Below are 20,062 nucleotides of genomic sequence, written 5' to 3'. Positions count from 1 at the left end.
ACTACACATTGACGCATCCAGACCAAAGTGGGAGGTTTAAAAAATACTTAGTAGTCGCCAAAAGTTCGGGAGCATGTCTTTAAGAAGTTTCTCAAATGGATTATATATATTTTTTACATTTTATACCAAAGTAGAGTAATTCCAATAAAAACCAGTGATGGCCAGTGTTATCTTAATTTGCAACTATTTACTGAGTTACAGAATATCTGTGAAATTTACACTTTTGAATGTGTACCATTATCGCAGTGTAGTGTGGGACCATATAGAGACTTTGACTGTTAAATTGAACACTATTAGACTTGATTTAACATTTGCAGTGACTTATCATGAGTGTATGACCAAGAAAGACCAATCTGTTTTGGTTCATGAGGCCAAGTTTATTTAATCACAGTTTCAATTATCATTTTTCTAAAACCAAATTTCAAATGTACGTGATGCCACATCTGTCAGGCAAGCTGACTTCAGTGGAAGCTGATCCAGGATGTTACAAACTGAACAGGAGAGAAGTGGAAAAAATGGCGCAAGGAAGGAAAGGAAAGGAAAAAAACAAAAGCGAAAGAAAAGGCTGAAGGAAAGAAGAAAAATAGGTGAGCAGTGAAGAGTCTCTAGAGCGAGCATCAGTTTCCCCCTAAGCGCCGGTTGGTTGGCTCAATGGCACATAACTTGAAAATAGAAAAACAAAATACGATCAGCGACGTCAACAACTCTTTACTTCTGGGCGGGGATCATGCCGTCGATGGCCTCTCCCTTCTCCAGCTTCTTCTCCATTTCCACCATGAGCTTGACACCATCCACCACCATCTGGACCTGAGCTACCTCAGAAGATCCCAGACGGTCAGCGTTGGAGATGTCGAACACTCCACCCACGGAGGCGGTGTCCACGCCACCTGTAGAGAGCAGGGAAAAGGGAGAGAGAAGCAGGTTTAAGTGTATGTCTCAGACAATCTCTGCAAAATTACTCATACTGTAAATTATCCAATATCACCAAAAATAACAGACTCAATGAACAGACGTCCTAACCGCTGTGGACATGGCTATTTCAGAATAGCTTTTGCTCATCTTAATCTCTGTTCCTTTTTACTTGTTGTGTGGTAAAAGGGAAGACTGTCGTGATCTGTGACGATTTAGAGTTGAATATATCAGCAGCTGCTCTGGATGTTTTTTGTTGTGTGTGTGTGTGTGTGTGTGTGTGTGTGTACCTGTGCCACGCTTCTGCAGACGCAGCCTGGTCAGGATCTCCTCAAACTTGGGGTGTGTGCTCAGCTTGGGCAGCTTGACGTGCACGCCACCACGCAGACCAGTTCCCAAGTTGGAGGGGCAGGTCAGCACGTAGCCAAGATGCTCGTTCCACATGAAGCCGTGGTTGTGCTTCTTGAAAGTCTCCTCAATCTGTCAGGTGAAATAAACCCTGTATCAACATTCTTGTAATTGTCTCTCTGCGTTTTCATGTCTTTTCATTGTGTTAGGTGTGTTTTTCTACCATGTCAAAATGGCAGCCAGGTTACCCATGATACAAGTCAGTATTCAACGGCCATACATATCTGAGAACGTCAGGAGATGACGTGGAAACCGGCCACTAGGGGCAACAGTGAGCACTGTTACCTTCAAGTATGTGTCCGTTTTGCTAGTGTGTTGTGGACGGGGCTGGTGGATGGGCGTAAGCATCTGCCTCTGATTCCAAAGTTTTTGAGATTGTTGTTTTACGTCAATTCTTAAACTTAACCCTTACCTTAACCATTCAGAGTTAATGCCTAAATTTAAGATTTCGTGGCCAAAACATAACCCTAACCTTGAAAATGTAACCTTAAACATTTTGAAATGTGATGTTTGCATCAACTTCAAAACTTGACATTTGAGAAACATGGATGAATGTCTAATTCTGACGTGAGACTGTGAGAGCTAGTTGTAAAATGGTTTGAGTACCAGTACATACCCTTTTCAGACCAACGCAGAAGCGTCTGAAGACCTCCTTCATGTTGCCGCCCTTCTCCATGGAGATGACACGCAGGTGATCCTCCTCATTCACCCAGACCAAGAAGCTCTTGGCATCGTTATGCCTTCAAAAAGGAGGGATGAGGTTTCACATGATACATCACTATGATACCTTGTGGGATATTCTGTACAATACAATACAGTATTGTTTTGGTTGACTATTGGTATGGGTCTGTGTTCTATGTACATACCAGATTCCTCTTGCATCGGGCCAGTCACGGGCCATACCAGCGCCCAGCAGCAGGGGGGAGACGGGCTTGTCAAACAAGAAATGGTCAGCGATAAGCTGCTCCTGCTCGGCATCGGTCATCTTATTCAGGGGGTAGTACTTTCCCTTGAATTCACCGTCCAGGGTGTTCAGAGCTGGAGGGACAGAAAACCCCTCAGTTTCCGCTCACTCTCAACATGGTATCTCCCTGCCTGGAGTTATCTGACACCATGCACTAGTCATTGCAGCTAAGGATTCACTTTCAATCTCTATTTCCAATTATCTAAGGCGTTCCTAAGAATTGGATCTCCGGCCTCCTGAATGGCGGTGTTGCCGCATCACTACTGCCTGGGGTTCGATCACCAGCCGTCACCGGGGGACCCATAGGGCGGTGCACAATTGGCCCAGTGTCCTCCGGGTTAGGGGAGGGTTTGGCCGGGGGGGGCTTTACTTGGCTCATCACGCTCTAACAACTCCTTATGGTGGGCCGAGCGCCTGCAAGCTGACTTCGGCCGCCAGTTGAACAGTGTTTCCTCTGACACATTGGTGCAGCTGGCTTCCTGGTTAAGCGAGCGGGTGTTAAGAAGCGCGGCTTGGCACGTCATGTTTCTGAGTAAGCATGATTCAACCATCTCCATTTGGATCTCCATTTCCATTTTGTTTCGTTTTATTGCCTAGCTTCATGCATAATCCTGCGTATACATATGTCCTGTAGCTATTGATAGCTGGGAAGCTCACCCTCGACGGACAGTTTCTCCACTGCTCTGCGCTCGCCACGGCTGTTGTGGGGGGGCAAGGTGTATCCCTTGATACTGCGGCCAGTACGCACACGGCTGGACAAGACGTAGTTGGGGTCCAGGTCATCACCTCCCTATACAGAGAGAAGGTCACAACAGAGTTTCAGACCAGAACATTTAAAGTGTCTCAAAGAAGTTTGTGATTCCCAACCTCCTATGTAGAGATTATTCAAACATTTTCACACTTATTTTACTCAGCAGTACTCTTTGGCATTTTGTATAGGAAATGAAACCCATAAAACATGTCAGAAGAATTAGACACTACCTTCAGGTTCTCAAAGTTCAGGTCGGTCTTGTGCTTGTCTGTGGGCTTGTATCCACTATGACGGTCTGAGATGATGGGGTCCAACAGATCCTTGAAGATCTCGTAGGACTCCTCATCACCAGCCACGCAGCCAACAGTCATGATGAAGGGGTGACCTGAGGACAGAGAGAGAGGAGTGGAGGTGGAGGGTAAGAAGGCAGCACATCTACATTGCACATCTACATTAGTAGACTAACTGACATTAATATACCACTCTGTGGTGTGAAAAATATGCAATAAATATCTGCTGCATATTTAATAAGGTAACCTGCATATCTATACTAGAAATGGCACCGGAGAAGAAGACTGATGATCTATGTGTCACCAACCAATTGTGTTTTTGTGTGTTGCTTGTAACCTATTTTTGTACTTATTTTGTGCATAATGTTGCCGCTATCGTCTCTTATTTAATTTTACTTAACTAGGCAAGTCAGTTAAGAACAGATTCTTATTTTCAATGACAGCCTAGGAACAGTGGGTTAACTGCCTGTTCAGGGGCAGAACAGATTTATACCTTGTCAGCTCGGGGGTTTGAACTTGCAACCTTCCGGTTAAAAGTCCAACGCTCTAACCACTAGGCTACCCTGCCGCCCCCGAAAACAACTTTGAATAAACCCCACTTCCTTCCATTCTGCTAGCAAACGTGCAATCTTTGGAGATTAAAATTGATGACGTATGCAGAAGATTAAACTACCAACTGTAATATCTCGTCGTGGCTGAACGACGACACTATCAACATACAGCTGGCTGGTTATACGCTGTACCTGCAGGATAGAACTGCGCCGTCTGGTAAGACAAGGGGTGGCAGACTATGACTTTTTGTAAATAACAGCTGGTGCACGATATCTAAGGAAGTCTTGAGCTATTGTTCGCCTGAGGTAGAGTATCTCATGTTGTAGACCACACTATCTACCGAGAGAGTTTTCATCTGTATTTTTCAAAGCAGTTTACATACCCCCACAGATTGAGGCTGGCACTAAGACAGCATTGATTGAGCTGTATTCGACCATAAGCAAACAAGAAAATGCTCACCCAGAGGAGGCGCTTCTAGTGGCCAGGGGACTTTAATGCAGGGAAACTTAAATCCCTTTTACCAAATTTCTATCAGCATGTTAAATGTGCAACCAGAGGGAAAAAACTCTGGAGCACCTATACTCCACACACAGAGATGCATACAAAGCTCTCCCTCGCCCTCCATTTGGCAAATCTGACCATAATTCTATCCTCCTGATTCCTGCGTACAAGCAAAAATTAAAGCAGGAAGCACCAGTGACAAGATCAATAAAAAAGTGGTCAGATGAAGCTAATGCTAAGCTACAGGACTGTTTTGCTAGCACAGACTGGAATATGTTCCGGGATTCCTCCGATGGTATTTAGGAGTACAACACATCAGTCAATGGCTTCATCAATAAGTGCATCGATGATGTCGCCCCCACAGTGACCATGCGTACATACCCCAATCAGAAGCCATGGATTACAGGCAATATCCTCACTGAGCTAAAGGCTAGAGCTGCCGCTTTCAAGGAGCGAGACTCTAACCCGGAAGCTTATAAGAAATCCTGCTATCCCCTCAGACGAACCATCAAACATGCAAAGCGTCAATACAGGACTAAGATCGAATCGTACTACACCGGCTCTGACGCTTGTCGGATGTGGCAGGGCTTGCAAACCATTACAGACTACAAAGGGAAGCACAGCCGACAGCTGCCAAGCAACACAAGCCTACCAGATGAGCTAAACTACTTCTACGCTCGCTTCGCGGGCAAATAACACTGAAACATGCATGAGAGCACCAGCTGTTCCGGACGACTGTGTGATCACCCTCTCCGCAGCCGATGTGAGTAAGACCTTTAAACAGGTCAACAGTCACAAGGCCGCAGGGCCAGATGGATTATCAGGACGTGTACTGCGAATATGCGCTGACCAACTGGCAAGGGTCTTCCCTGACATTTTCAACCTCTCCCTGAGTCTGTAATACCAACATGTTTTAAGCAGACCACCATAGTGCCTGTGTCCATGAACACTAAGGTAACCTGCCTAAATGACTACCGACCCGTAGCACTCACGTCTGTGGCTATGAAGTGCTTTGAAAGGCTGGTCATGGCTCACATCAACACCATTATCCCAGAAACCCTAGACCCACTCCAATTTGCATACCGCCCCAACAGATCCACAGATTACTACGAGACAGCCTATAGGGAAGATGTCAGAGACCTGGCCATGTGGTGCCAGGACAACAATCTCTTACTCAACGTGATCAAGACAAAGGAGATGATTGTGGACTACAGGAAAAAGAGGACCGAGCACGCCCCCATTCTCATCGATGGGGCTGCAGTGGAGCAGGTTGAGAGCTTCAAGTTCCTTGGTGTCCACATCACCAACAAACTAACATGGTCCAAGCACACCAAGACATTCATGAAGAGGGCATGACAAAACCTTTTCCCCCTCAGGAGACTGAAAAGATTTGGCATGGGTCCTCAGATCCTCAAAAGGTTCTACAGCTGCACCATCAAGAACTGGTTGCATCACTGCCTGGTATGGCAACTGCTCGGCCTCCGACTCTGAACAGGTCTTGAGCAATGTATGTACAGCTCTGTAAGTCACTTTGGATGTAAGTGTCTGCTAAATGGAATATATTATTTTCATATGTAATTATTGCAATGGTATTAGGATCGATCAAACCCTAGAGCGCTAACTTGGTTGTGCAGACCGTCTCAGTTCTACCTTTGACAGTTGTGTGTTTGTGGAGGTTGGTGGCTATCCTCAGGGGGTGTTTGGGAGATATGTGGCACTCACCAGGGTTGTCGACACCAGTCTGGATGACGTCATCCAAGGTGAAGCCAGAGGGGGTCTGCTTGTCCCTCAGCTTGGCGTACATGTCCTTGGTCAGCACCTTGGCCATGTGGTTGTTGTGCTTGGTGAGGTCAGGGTACTCCTCCTCAACTTTGAAGTTGAGTTTGAAGTTGTTGTGGGTGTTACCGAAAGGCATGATTGCGTTTCTAACACTGCAGGAGGGAAAGAAAATAAGAATTCTTCAGATATTTATTGTCTAGTTGCACAGAAAACAATCCACAAATCCTAATAGTAACTGATTTGAAAGGAAGTTCCCTGACACTGACAGCTGAGTAAAGTCTACAAGGAGTGCTCTGTCTCGGGGTAAGAGAAACTTCCTTAGCCAAACCTTTAAAAGATTACTGCGGGATACTCAATAGAACAGCTGCAAAAACTCCTAGTGGTGTGGATACCCCGTATCCTAGTTACAAATGTCAGTCAACGTCCCCGTCCATTGGGTCATGTTTCTGTTCTGGAATAGATAAGGGGGAGGAGCACTTGTGTGTTGGGTATTTTTAACACCCTCAACCCAAACCTCACATCCTCTTCAACATTCCACCCTTATCCTATATTCCCTTTGCCCTCTTACATATCCAACATATTTCCAACCTCTCCTCTCCACTCATGCAAAGAGCCCCTCTTCATGTCATTACCCTTTGCAGCCCCTCTTGGTTTTCCATCACAATATCTTGGAACATTTAGCTACCTTGAATGTCATCACACATGAAGTCTTGTGAAACAACATTGCTGTTTTAAAGGTCAACTCATTAATTAAATTGTATTTACTATACTTGATAGGCCATTCTCAAATTCATAAATTGTATTTCATTTATTTTCCTTAAATGCATTTGGTTGGCATGGAATTTACCTCAACCTTTCTTGAAATATTTATTTAAAAAATGAGCACATGATCTGGACTTAACTATTGACGCACTTGTTGCATCACATCCCCATGTCCAAAAGCAATGAAAAGGGTGTGACTCTTACAGTAACTGTCCGAAAGCAATTGCTGGACATTCTAGACCAGCTATCTTTTTACACCTGTTCCACAGCTGTGTATAGCCCTCATACTTTATCTGATTGTGATACACTTACTTATGTATCTCAGTATCCGCACCAGAGAACCATTTGCTGACGCAAAGCTTATAAAACTTTGCAACAGTTCACAACTTTACAATTAACATCTTCTTTCCAGAAAAATAAATAATCATCAAATGAGCCAAGAGAATCAGACTCCTACTAAAATATCCTGTTCATTATCCCACTGATCTGAAACCCTTCCAGATTGCCCCCATATGTACATTTACTGACCCAGGACTTATTTTTGCATCATTAAGTATATTGTCATTTGAATTAATTATTTGCACAGAAGAAAAATACAAAATTATATGATTAAAACTAAAAAACGAAAGAAAAGTGTGTAGGAGAGGTAAAAAAAAAAAACCTGAGGAGCTTAAAAAGCACCTCTCCCTTTCAAATAGGGACACACCAAAATAACAAAACTCCGCTAAAATCAAAAATGTGCACCATTCAATTTTTCAAACCTTTTCTCCCAATAATGTTTTAGGTCAGAAGCCTTTCCGAGTCCAACTAATCCAAACCGCCACACTGCCCTTATCCCAAAGCATTAGCTATTCATACAAAGCACAGCGTTGCATTTTTACCTGCACACCAGACAAGAAAAAAAGTAACAGTCCTTGGGATCAGATCCTGTTCACCAGAGCCAAAATATAGAGGTCACCCAACTCTGAAGATTCTTGAGCTCTTCTTATATACCAAGCAGACACGCAGCCATTGGCTGCCCATTTTACTGCATGCTGGTCTCTCATTGGCCCAATCCTGTGTCTCTGATACCCAGTTTAGTTTACGGAAGGACTGGATTTACATCTGTCATCCAAGGCGGGGCTGCAGCTGCACCTTACCCCTCCCTGCTCTCCCCTCCCTGTCCGCCGCCATAGTGCCTGTGGTAGGGGATCTAGTGTTTTTGTGGAGTCGATCCAGGATTTTTGCAGTTGACTCCTGACTCTAGCTATAATTGAGAGTGTGTGTATATGCACTCATGCACTGTGTGATTGACTAGCGATGCATACGGAGCTGTCTGACAATCTACTAACCCAAATAATCAAGGCTAATCAGTACATCAGCCTAGCTGCCTAAACCTTAATTCATTCATTCAAAACTCAATAAACAGACAGCTTGAAGCTGCTCTTTAGTCTAAGAACATGCTATTGTATGCTATTGTATGCAGATATGTGTTACTTACATTATCCTAAAATAATCGATATTAGCAGCAATCAATTATTTTTTAAATAAAATGAGAGTAGACCCGTGGAGTCGATGGTCAAGGAGTTGAGGAATTGAGTATTTTGGAGTCGACTCTCCACGGGGTCATAAGGATGGTGGGAGGGGTTGTGCGATGGGGTGGAAGTAGTAAGTAGCACGCTCCAAAAAAGCTGAGCAATGCTTTTGCCAAACATGCCATGGATAGCAGGGGTCCTTATGTCAGTAGCACAGGTTGGGAAAAGCTGGAATTCTTGTCCCTTATCACATGGATTCTTATACCCCACAAACGCTACTCAGTTTAACCTAGTAGGTTTGTCTTTAATGTGTTTTGTATAGTACAGATTCATTAGTAATGCATGTGTAATGCATGTTATTTACATGTGAAGTGAATGATATGAACGTTATCTATAATGTCACCTTAGATCAATGCAGGTCATATTAGATCAACGATCTGACATTAATGATCACATGCACTCTTAAATCTCTACCCGGTACAGCCAGAAGAGGACTGGCCAATCTTCTGAGCTTGGTTCCTCTCTAGGTTTCTTTCTTCCTAGGTTCCTGCCATCTAGGGAGTTTTTTCTATACACTGTGCTTCTGCATTGCTTTCTCTTTGGGGTTTTAGGCTGGGTATCTGTAAAGCACTTTGTGACAACTGCAGATGTAAAAAGGGCTTTATAAAATGCATTTAATTGATTTATTGAACAGCAGGACTAGTTTGCTCATCATTATGTTTTTATCAAGACAGAATATTTGCAAGAAGGACATTTTAGCAGCGTTGGAAGCCCATCATGTGGGCGGGGATATGTATCTGTTGGATGATGAGGGCAGGCCCATTGCTGATGATCCAGGTTTGACAGATGCCTCCGTGATGGAGCGTAATGAACCCCCTGAAGGGGATCAGTCATTTCTTCACCACGGCAGCCCCAGAATAAAGATGATGGAACATGCCACTGCAATAGAACAATAACATCAACAACAAAGCAATGAAATATAAAGCAAAGGAAGAATTACAACTTTTTTTAAAGTATACTCTGACCAATTCCCATCTAGTGCAAATTCATCCATGCATCTCCCACTATAATTTTACTATGATCAAATGACCCCCAGTATTCAATCACATTACTTTGCACACATAATGGACACTACAGACCCCTTCCCTAATTAAATTACTTTATTCATTCTTATGATGTCGTGCTGCTCTCAAATGCTCCTCTGTGTGTTATATTTCCTAGTTATTGAGGTCATAAATATGACATGATGGCATTCAAGTGTTTTTTATTCAGAACAATTCTTCAACCAAGTTAGCAGGCTAGATAAGCTAGCTAACATTGCTGATAATAAAGTTGTCTAACTTGCTAATCTTGACAATATCGTCTTGATTGAAAAGGTGAAAGGTCAGTGAAGAAACATCACAACTCATTAACTTGGGTACTAAAATAATCCTATTCCAGAATTTTCGGACAGCACTTGAAGGCAGCATCATTGTCATCCTCCTGTCGGGATGTACTGCTTGGTCTATTTGCAGCAGGGTTACAGAGTCTGGACAGAGCGAGAGGAGACCAAAACTGATGCAGAGAAAGTCCAATGAGCGAGCCATTGTGACGGGTGAAGTGCGTTGAGATAGCCCCAGGGGAGATGGGCATCCTGCCAACGCTGCAAGTCTATGGTGTGATTTGGCCAACAGGCAACGGCAACAGCTTGCACCCCTGGTTCGTCCCACCACAACACTTGCCTTACCCAATGACACCTGTCACCCACCACGCCACCTTGTTCCTAACCCTAACTGAACACTCAATCCCACACACTATGTCTTCACTCTTTCTTTCTTGACCCCTGATAACTCCCTCGGTCCCGCTGCCTTCCCTCACCCCAATTGCAACCTTACCTAGTACACCCCAACCCATTAGTCTACTCCCTCCCTCCTCTACCACTGTGAGGGGATACGGAGGGGTGGAGTGTGGGCTGGTCACGCTGCCCTTGCCCTGAATTGACACTCTGTCTCTTATTACACAGCTGTCTGCGGCATGTCCACCTTCAACAGGGGGCAGGGGGCTGACCAAATTAGTCTCTTTCCCAGCTCCTGCCACCCACCCCTCTCCCTATGCCCAATCCCCCAAACCCCAAGACTCATCAGCAATATTTAACTGTCAGACTTTCTTTCTTTTATTTTTATTGAACCTTTATTTAACTAGGCAAGTCAGGTAAGAACAAATTCTTATTTACAATGACGGCCTCCCAAAAGGCAAAAGGCCTCCTGCGGGGACGGGGATTAAAAAAATATATATAAATATTGGACATAACACACATCATGACAAGAGATACAACACTACATAAAGAGAGGCCTGAGACAACAACACAGCAAGGCAGCAACACATGACAGCACAACATGGTAGCAGCACAAAACATGGTACAAACATTATTGGGCACAGACAACAGCACAAAGGGCAAGAAGGTAGAGACAACAATACATCACGCAAAGCAGACACAACTGTCAGTAAGAGTGTCCATAATTGAGTCTTTGAATTAAGAGATTGAGATAAAACTGTCCAGTGTAAGTGTTTGTTACATCTTGTTCCAGTCGCTAGCTGCAGCGAACTGAAAAGAGGAGCGACCCAGCCCTGATTAAAGCTGACCATCCAACTTTTTTGCAATGGATACACGTTGTAAATTAAAGATTGCGTTGTTTTTGCATTATGAAATTGGAATGAGTCTACTGGGCTGGAATGGGTTGACAACACTGTTAACTCACAACTTGATAATGGTAACATCAGCAGTGCAGTAATTGGCCTGTGTGTTTTGAGTGTGTTTCTTCCATACCGATCATTAGTTGAGCTGTAGGTTGAGAGACAGTCAAGTAATAGCGTCTAAGAATGACTCTCTCAGTCTCCTGATATAGCAGCTGCAAAGTGCAAACGTCACACACTACAGCTGCCCAGATCTGAGCTAGAACAGTTATGCAACGGAGGGCCGTTATACGATGCGTGTGAACCGACAGACCACACTACAGAAGCTACGGAATCACTGCGACTTCACAAGATATGGAAACCCCTCTGCTCCGACCTCAAAAATGAGCTCACAGTCTGTCCACCTCACTACATACAGATGTAGGATCTTAATATGACCTGTATTGTCACAGCAAAATAATACTGCAGCAACAGGATTTGAACATTTAGTCCATAATGTCGCTTGATCGTGGTTAAGCTAATAGCTGGACAAAATGAGGCTACATGAAAAGTGGAATACTGTTAATATACAGGTGTGTTAATGCAGGTTTTCAGTGAATTTATGTAAATCATAAAGCTCATCTGCATTTCCTGTGGCAGAGAAATTCTCAGCAATGAAAGAGTGATCGAATTAAGATCCTACATCTGTTGACTATATATGCTTTTTATACTGTCCTGTTGTCAATGGTCAATGGTCAATGTTTCCTAATGCAGAGAGTTGGTTCATCTTTTTGGGGTTATGTAAGGGATGACGAGTTCAGGAACCACACTCCAAGGCTGGAGAAACCTAAATGCCAGTGCCTTCTCACCCCATAGACTACAGACTACAGACACATTTTTTGGGCATACACTATCCTTTCAAACACAGACAGTCCACAGACTCTCTCCTAGCGCACTGCACACTGATCAATGGATGTTTGAGCCAAATTTGGTTAGAAATGTTGTTTCATGTAATGTTGTTGCTATAAAATATGAACTTACTGATGTATAGATTACTTTTTTATCCTGCACTTTAATGACTACACTGGTCAATGTCTACATTGAGGTTTCATGATTTATATTGATTAAATTGATTTATTGATGGATTGATAAATTTTTGGGGGGTAAAACAATTTGTACAGTTTAAAAACTACAAGAAGCCCAGAGGATGACACATGAACAGACCTGGGTTTACATACATGTGCATTTGAGTATTTATTATTTAAATACCCTTTTCTGTGTATTTTAGTATTTTCAAATGCACAGCCCAAAACAAGTACATTTGTTTGAGTATTTGAACGGTTCTTTTTTTTTTTACCAAATAGTGTAATTGAGTCAGTGTATATGAATCAGTGTACGTGGGAATTTTCAAATAATTTTCATTTTAAACTAAAAGATATCTGAATACTTACGTTGAATGTATGTGAAAGTAATTGAGATATTTGAAATAGTATTTGAACCCAGGTCTGCACATGAAAGCGTAAAAACACTTATTTCAATGTTGTCCTCGGTGTAAGACCAACACAGGACATAAAACATAGGAAAATACATGGAAATACACAGGAAAATACATTGGCTTATGATAAGCAACTAACTAGCCTACATCTCAATAAATACATAATTAATACAAAATTGCAAGACTAAAATAAGTCTATTTCAGTCATTCTCTTTTGTAGGCCTGTATATGTTTTCTAACCTGCCCTCTATAAATATTTTGTACTGGGACAGCTTAATGGCTATTGGGAGGCTATTCCACAGTTAAATTCCAGTATAAAAGAAAATGCTCTGTGCCGCATCATTGGCTCTGTGCACCTTGCAATAGTGGACACTGGCTCTTGTATTGTGGCTATATGCTGCACCATGTGTATATGAGTGTTCAAGTACCAAGGGGCAGTACCTTGTTTGACGTTGTGTATGTGGCTAAGTTTCAGCTGTGCTACTTTTTGCTCTTCTGGAAGCATACCAGCATGCCCTGCACTGACTAGCTCCTACATGGGTTCTGGCAGATACGTCCAGCAGATATATGATTATTTTGTTCTTTACCACCTGCATTCTCTTATTCTGCATCACTGTCAGCCCACTATACCATGTTAAACAGGCATAACTTAAAGTGGTGTACTGTATCAACGTTGTCACCAGCAATTTCTTGATCCTGGTGTCAAACACCCTAGTTTTGCGATATAAAAACTTGAGCTTGTTGGCACTCTTGATGACGACTCTTGTTGCAATAGCTTGACATGAGAAAGACTGATCCCTCTGGGTTCGCGCCCAGGCTCTGTCGTAACCGGCCATGACCGGGAGGTCCGTGGGGCGACGCACAATTGGCATAGCGTCGTCCGGGTTAGGGAGGGTTTGACCAGCAGGGATATCCTTGTCTCATCACGCACCAGCGACTCCTGTGGCGGGCTGGGCGCAGTGCACGCTAACCAAGGTTGCCAGGTGCACGGTGTTTCCTCCGATACATTGGTGCGGCTGGCTTCCGGGTTGGATACGCGCTGTGTTGTGTATCGGAGGACGCATGACTTTCAACCTTCGTCTCTCCCGAGCCCGTACGGGAGTTGTAGCGATGAGACAAGATAGTAGCTACTAACAATTGGATACCACGAAATTGGGGAGAAAAAGGGGGTAAAAAATGTTTTTAAAGAAAAAAAAGAAAGACTGATCCACAGTCACTCCCAAGTAAGTGACACTTTCTTTCGACAGTATGTAATTTCCTGCACAAGTCACCTTGATCCCATCCACTTTGTTCAGTCTCCGTTTTGATCCAAATAATATGGATTCGTGGCTGGGGACCCGAAGTGAACACTTATGTCGATTATTCCCAAAGCTGGCCCTGCATTTCAATGCTGCTGGCAAGTCATTCACATACAGTGGGGCAAAAAAGTATTTAGTCAGCCACCAATTGTGCAAGTTCTCCCACTTAAAAAGATGAGAGAGGCCTGTAGTTATCATCATAGGTACACTTCAATTATGACAGACAAAATGAGAAGAAAAAAATCCTGAAAATATCATTGTAGGATTTTTTATGAATTTATTTGCAAATTATGGTGGAAAATAAGTATTTGGTCAATAACAAAAGTTATCTCAATACTTTGTTATATACCCTTTGTTGGCAATGACAGAGGTCAAATGTTTTCTGTAAGTCTTCACAAGGTTTTCACACACTGTTGCTGGTATTTTGGCCCATTCTTCCATGCAGATCTCCTCTAGAGCAGTGATGTTTTGGGGCTTTTGCCATTAATACAGGTAACGAGTGGAGGACAGAGGAGGAGACTCTTAAAGAAGAAGTTACAGGTCTGTGAGAGCCAGAAATCTTGCTTGTTTGTAGGTGACCAAATACTTATTTTCCACCATAATTTGCAAATAAATTCATGAAAAATCCTACAATGTGATTTTTCTCATTTTGTCTGTCATAGTTGAAGTGTACCTATGATGAAAATTACAGGCCTCTCTCATCTTTTTAAGTGGGAGAACTTGCACAATTGGTGGCTGACTAAATACTTTCTTGCCCCACTGTATATCAGGAACAGTAGAGGCCCAATTTTGGACCTGAGGTCCATTGATGAGTTCCATCAATGTCACAGACCTGAATTCTCTCTGTAAGACCTGAACCATTTCACTGCCATCTCGTTAAGATAAATATACAGTGGGGAGAACTAATATTTGATACACTGCCGATTTTGCCGGTTTTCCTACTTGCAAAGCATGTAGAGGTCTGTAATTTTTATCATAGGTACACTTCAACTGTGAGAGACGGAATCTAAAACAAAAATCCAGAAAATCACATTGTATGGTTTTTAAGTAATTAATTTGCATTTTATTGCATGACATAAGTATTTGATATATCAGAAAAGCAGAACCTAATATTTGGTACAGAAACCTTTGTTTGCAATTACAGAGATCATACGTTTCCTGTAGTTCTTGACCAGGTTTGCACACACTGCAGCAGGGATTTGGCCCTCTCTTCCATACAGACCTTCTCCAGATCCTTCAGGTTTCGGGGCTGTCGCTGGGCAATATGGACTTTCAGCTCCCTCCAAAGATTTTCTATTGGGTTCAGGTCTGGAGACTGGCTAGGCCACTCCGGGACCTTGAGATGCTTCTTACGGAGCCACTCCTTAGTTGCCCTGGCTGTATGTTTCGGGTCGTTTTCATGCTGGAAGACCCAGCCACGACCCATCTTCAATGCTCTTACTGAGCGAAAGAGGTTGTTGGCCAAGATCTCGCGATACATGGCCCCATCCATCCTCCCCTCAATACGGTGCAGTCGTCCTGTCCCCTTTGCAGAAAGCATCCCCAAATAATGATGTGTCCACTTCCATGCTTCACGGTTGGGATGGTGTTCTTGGTGTTGTACTCATCCTTTGTCTTCCTCCAAACACGGCGAGTGGAGTAGCTCTATTTTTGTCTCATCATACCACATGACCTTTTCCCATTCCTCCTGTGGATCATCCAGATGGTCATTGGCAAACTTCAGACGGGCCTGGACATGCGCTGGCTTGAGCAGGGGGACCTTGCGTGCGCTGCAGGATACTAATCCATGACGGCGTAGTGTGTTACTAATGGTTTTCTTTGACTGTGGTCCCAGCTCTCTTCAGGTCATTGACCAGGTCCTGCCGTGTGGTTCTGGGCTGATCCCTCACCTTCCTCATGATCATTGATGCCCCACGAGGTGAGATCTTGCATGGAGCCCCAGACCGAGGGTGATTGACCGTCATCTAGAACCTCTTCCATTTTCTAATAATTGCACCAACAGTTGTTGCCTTCTCACCAAGCTGCTTGCCTATTGTCCTGTAGCCCATCCCAGCCTTGCGCAGGTCTACAATTTACCTCTGATGTCCTTACACAGGTCTCTGGTCTTGGCCATTGTGGAGAGGTTGGAGTCTGTTTGATTGAGTGTGTGGACAGGTGTCTTTTATACAGGTAACGAGTTCAAACAGGTGCAGTTAATACAGGTAATGAGTGGAGAACAGGTGGGCTTCTTAAAGAAAAATGAACAGGTCTGTGAGAGCCGGAATTCTTACAGGTTGGTAGGTGATCAAATACTTATGTCATGCAATAAAATGCAAATTAATTACTTAAAAATCATACAATGTGATTTTCTGGATTTTTGTTTTAGATTCCGTCTCTCACAGTTGAAGTGTACCTATGATAAAAATTACAGACCTCTACATGCTTTGTAAGTAGGAAAACCTGCAACATCGGCAGTGTATCAAATACTTGTTCTCCCCACTGTATATATATATATATATATATATATATATATATATATATATATATATATATATATATATAGACGTATTATATGATGAAATGCACATTTATGTTTGATAAAAAAGTGATTGACACCAACTCCATTCACCACGCTCAACAGATGTGGGTAGAGCAGTCTACTAAAGGGTGAAACAAAACATATCACAGAAGCTCTGATGAAGGCCGAGAGGCAGATACTTAAGCTTTGTAAACCAAAGTGATACTGGCAAAAGCAGTGCGTGACATTTTGTAAAATGTTGTACTTTTTTTGTGTGTAGAGCACTAATAGTACTGGATCAAAAAATAAAAGCATAAACACACTGTAAAGTTTCCTGAAAGTTACAAGGATGGCATTTTAAGGAAAGTGATATGTTGGGAACATAAAAACATTGTACATGGAAGATATTTTCACTTGTAGCCTACTCTGGATAGTGTTGGAAGAGGTGAGAATTGTAGCCCCTGAGAGCGCCTTGCTTGGAATCCATACAACTTGACCCTTTGGAGGAGCTAGCCATGTCAACTGTACATCCCATGTCAGAATATCATGGTGGCAAGCTGCAGCTGCCCAAAATACTTGTAGCCTTTTGAAACCTGATTCTGAACACTACATGCATAACATGTTCCTCTACCTCTCCAATCTACAGTAGCTTTTACAGTGAAATAATACCATGCTATTGTTTGAGGAGAGTGCACAATTATGAACTTGAAAATGTATTAATAAACCAATTAGGCACATTTGGGCAGTCTAGATACAACATTTTGAACAGATATGCAATGGTTCATTTGATCAGTGTAAAACTTTGCACATACACTGCTGCCATCTACTGGCCAAAATCTAAATTGAACCTGGGCTGGAATAATACATTATGGCCTTTCTCTTGCATTTCAAAGGTGATGGTACAAAAAAACGCAAGTTTTTTTCTTTGTATTATCTTTTACCAGATCTAATGTCTTATATTCTCCTACATTAATTTCACATTTCCACAAACTTCAGTGTTTCCTTTCAAATGGTATTAAGAATATGTATATCCTTGCTTCAGGTCCTGAGCTACAGGCAGTTAGATTTGGGTATGTCATTTTAGGCGAACATTTTATAAAATGGTTTGGATTTTAAGAGGTTGGGGTTTCAACTGGTGGCTCAATGCTTAAGGTGGGAGACGAAGGATCAGGGTTGTGGAGGGGGTTACTCATCCAAAGCAGGGGGCTCCTTTAGGATTCCACATAGTCTTTCCTAGACAGTTATCTTACCCTGATCCATAGTCTTGTGGAATTACTTAAGAAACATGACATAGAAATAAGATTTCAAAATTGTTCTTCACCTCTTGTCCTGAACAGCAAATCAAGTTGTTCCAGCTTTTTAACAGCCCCCAATAAATGTTATCTTAATGGTGACAATTGTTTTCACCACCATGTTAGCTTTGTTCACCTGTCTAACTGCTATGGCGTTTTAGAGAAAATATGTGTAAATCCCACCTGTCTTTTGAAAACAGACTAAGAATCATTCAATTAAGAAAGCTAGTGAACGCAGATTGTGTTTATTGAATTTCCTATTTGAAGATCAGTGCTGTTATATGGTTGTCAGTGAGAAGAGAGAGGAGTGCTTGTTTGCGTGGTAACGAGCCTGCAGGGTCATGTGTACTGAGGTCAAGAGGAGGCTATATTTATCACACCCCAAACACTGCCCCCCACCCCCCACCTACCTAAAGTGGTGATTACATTTCATTGAGTCAGTTGCTTGTCTGTCCACCATCCCAGAGATCTAGTCCAGGCAAACTGTTTCCAGAAAGCCTGTAGGTTCAGCAAAAATGTCATGCAATTGTAGGTGTGAATGGGCATAAAAATGCATGCTACAAAGCCAACAACCCAGCATATGTGGAACATATATGTACAGGATGTACTCTTTTATGTCATCATGTTTGTTTGTTTGTTTGTTTGTTTGAATGTGCAAAGGACATGTATTTATGTACAGTGTGTGACCATAGATGACACGTACTTATGCATATTATACCACTGGGTTGGCACATTTCTAGTTGCTGTGGCAGAATATTTTCCTATCCCATCTGAGCACCAGACAGCCTGCATCCTTACATACCCCGAAATCCCCCAGCACCGAGGATGCACGGTCATGTGATGAGTAACATCCGGGTAAATCCGTTTTTTGAATCACTTTTTGACAACATCCCTTTGATAAAAAAATACACTTTCCATACATGCTTGCCGATTGAAGAAGTGGTCAGAAAGTTACTTTTTGTACCTGAATGCCAAAACATTCAGGAGATAAAGGTACTCAAAGTTGACCCATTTGCACAGGAACAGACATGTGGTGTTTGCCAGCTGTCCCGTGGGCATCACCTGGTGTGGGTGCACTGATCCCGGCATAAACAGCCTCTAGCACAGGCATTCCCAAAACTAAGCACAGGCTCAGACAGTACACAGGCCTTCACCCAGTGCAGTGGAAAACATCCTTATGCCAGCACCACTCTCTTCTGTTGGGGCCTGTTGGGGCCTGCCTAACATCACATGCTGCTACATACTGTGCATATATGAACACACAAAATACACATACGCACTTGTTCATGTCATTACAAAATATGTTATTCCGTAGTTCGTGCCAATCCCATCCCCACCGATCCCCACCCTTAAAACACATCAAGTACAAAGCAACAAAACATCAAGCAAAAGCCAATCGTTGGACAGCTCAGCTATCTACAGTCTACATCCTTGATGCCTTTTCACTGATTTCAGTACAGTTCTGTTCAATAAGCACAGTGTTTTCTTGTACCCCGTTTCACAGAGCGTTGAAATGTGTACTGTGAAATACAGTCTTGGCACTTGTCTTTCAAACGTATTCAATTTGTTGGTTAATAAGTGTCTTGGCTCAACGAGAGAATTCGGGTACATTTCACTGTGTCATTCCCCAGTATGATTCCAGGCCTTGTGCTGCCCCCTGCCAGATTTTGCCAGCCCATATAGGGTGTGGTTGTCTCGCTATGCCACTAGCAGCTGAACCATAAATTAGCTTGTATAAAACTCCAGCCCTAGTTGCACACGCACACACACACACACACACACACACACACACACACACACACACACACACACACACACACACACACACACACACACACACACACACACACACACACACACACACACACACACACACACACACACACACACACACACACACACACACATAGTGACAGACAAACACCCTTTCAATACACCTAACATGCTCTACTAAAGGGCTTAGTACATTGCATGCCCATATAGCTCAGGGCCGACCAAACTGTGGCCAGACAATGTTTGGTTTAGACCGTCAAGGGAGGGGGAGGTGATAACTATGGCTCTATTCAAGCTTTACAGATTCCGCTTTAAAGTAATGTCCGATTGAGCTGACTTAAGCATTGTTTTTGTGGAAGCAGTCTCCGCTAAGTAGCTAACCAGAAGGTAGCCTAGTGGTTAAGTGCTTGGGCCATTAACCGAAAGGTCGCTGGTTTGAATCCCCTGAGCTGAATAGGTGAAAAATCTGTCAGTGTGCCCTTGAGCAAGGCACTTAACCCTAGATGCACTGGATAAGAGTGTCTACTAAAATGTACAATGTCAATCATGCTGTAAAGCTGAACTTCTGCAATGCGGAAGCCCTTAGTTGGGCTCTCAATTTACTGTTTGGAGTTAGACAATTAAA

General features: G+C 43.0%; 1 protein-coding gene across 1 annotated transcript; it reads right to left on the bottom strand.

Annotated features, from left to right (window-relative positions):
* Positions 1-356: 356 nt before the first annotated feature.
* Positions 357-7,915, bottom strand: LOC109872529 (creatine kinase M-type). The gene is made up of 8 exons (XM_020463801.2): positions 7,798-7,915; positions 6,098-6,306; positions 3,263-3,417; positions 2,939-3,071; positions 2,184-2,355; positions 1,934-2,057; positions 1,200-1,389; positions 357-887 (listed from the first exon to the last, which is right to left on the bottom strand). Exons 2-8 carry the CDS (start codon positions 6,288-6,290, stop codon positions 709-711), a joined length of 1,146 nt encoding a protein of 381 aa, XP_020319390.1. The 5' UTR covers positions 6,291-6,306; positions 7,798-7,915; the 3' UTR covers positions 357-708.
* Between the last annotated feature and the right edge of the window lie 12,147 nt (positions 7,916-20,062).

The sequence above is a fragment of the Oncorhynchus kisutch genome, linkage group LG28, assembly GCF_002021735.2.
Source record: "Oncorhynchus kisutch isolate 150728-3 linkage group LG28, Okis_V2, whole genome shotgun sequence".
Lineage (NCBI taxonomy): Eukaryota > Metazoa > Chordata > Actinopteri > Salmoniformes > Salmonidae > Oncorhynchus > Oncorhynchus kisutch.
Note: the sequence above shows the minus strand (reverse complement) of the source record. Positions and strands in the feature narration are given on the sequence as shown.

What these genes read in the sequence shown, in the direction of transcription:
- LOC109872529 (XM_020463801.2), bottom strand. Translation starts at nt 6,290, where the DNA reads ATGCCTTTCGGTAACACCCACAACAACTTCAAACTCAACTTCAAAGTT. An exon ending in TCTGCGTTGGTCTGAAAAGG is followed by an intron (nt 1,390 to 1,933) that starts GTATGTACTGGT and finishes TTCACCTGACAG; the next exon opens with ATTGAGGAGACTTTCAAGAA. An exon ending in TCTGCAGAAGCGTGGCACAG is followed by an intron (nt 888 to 1,199) that starts GTACACACACAC and finishes TGCTCTCTACAG; the next exon opens with GTGGCGTGGACACCGCCTCC.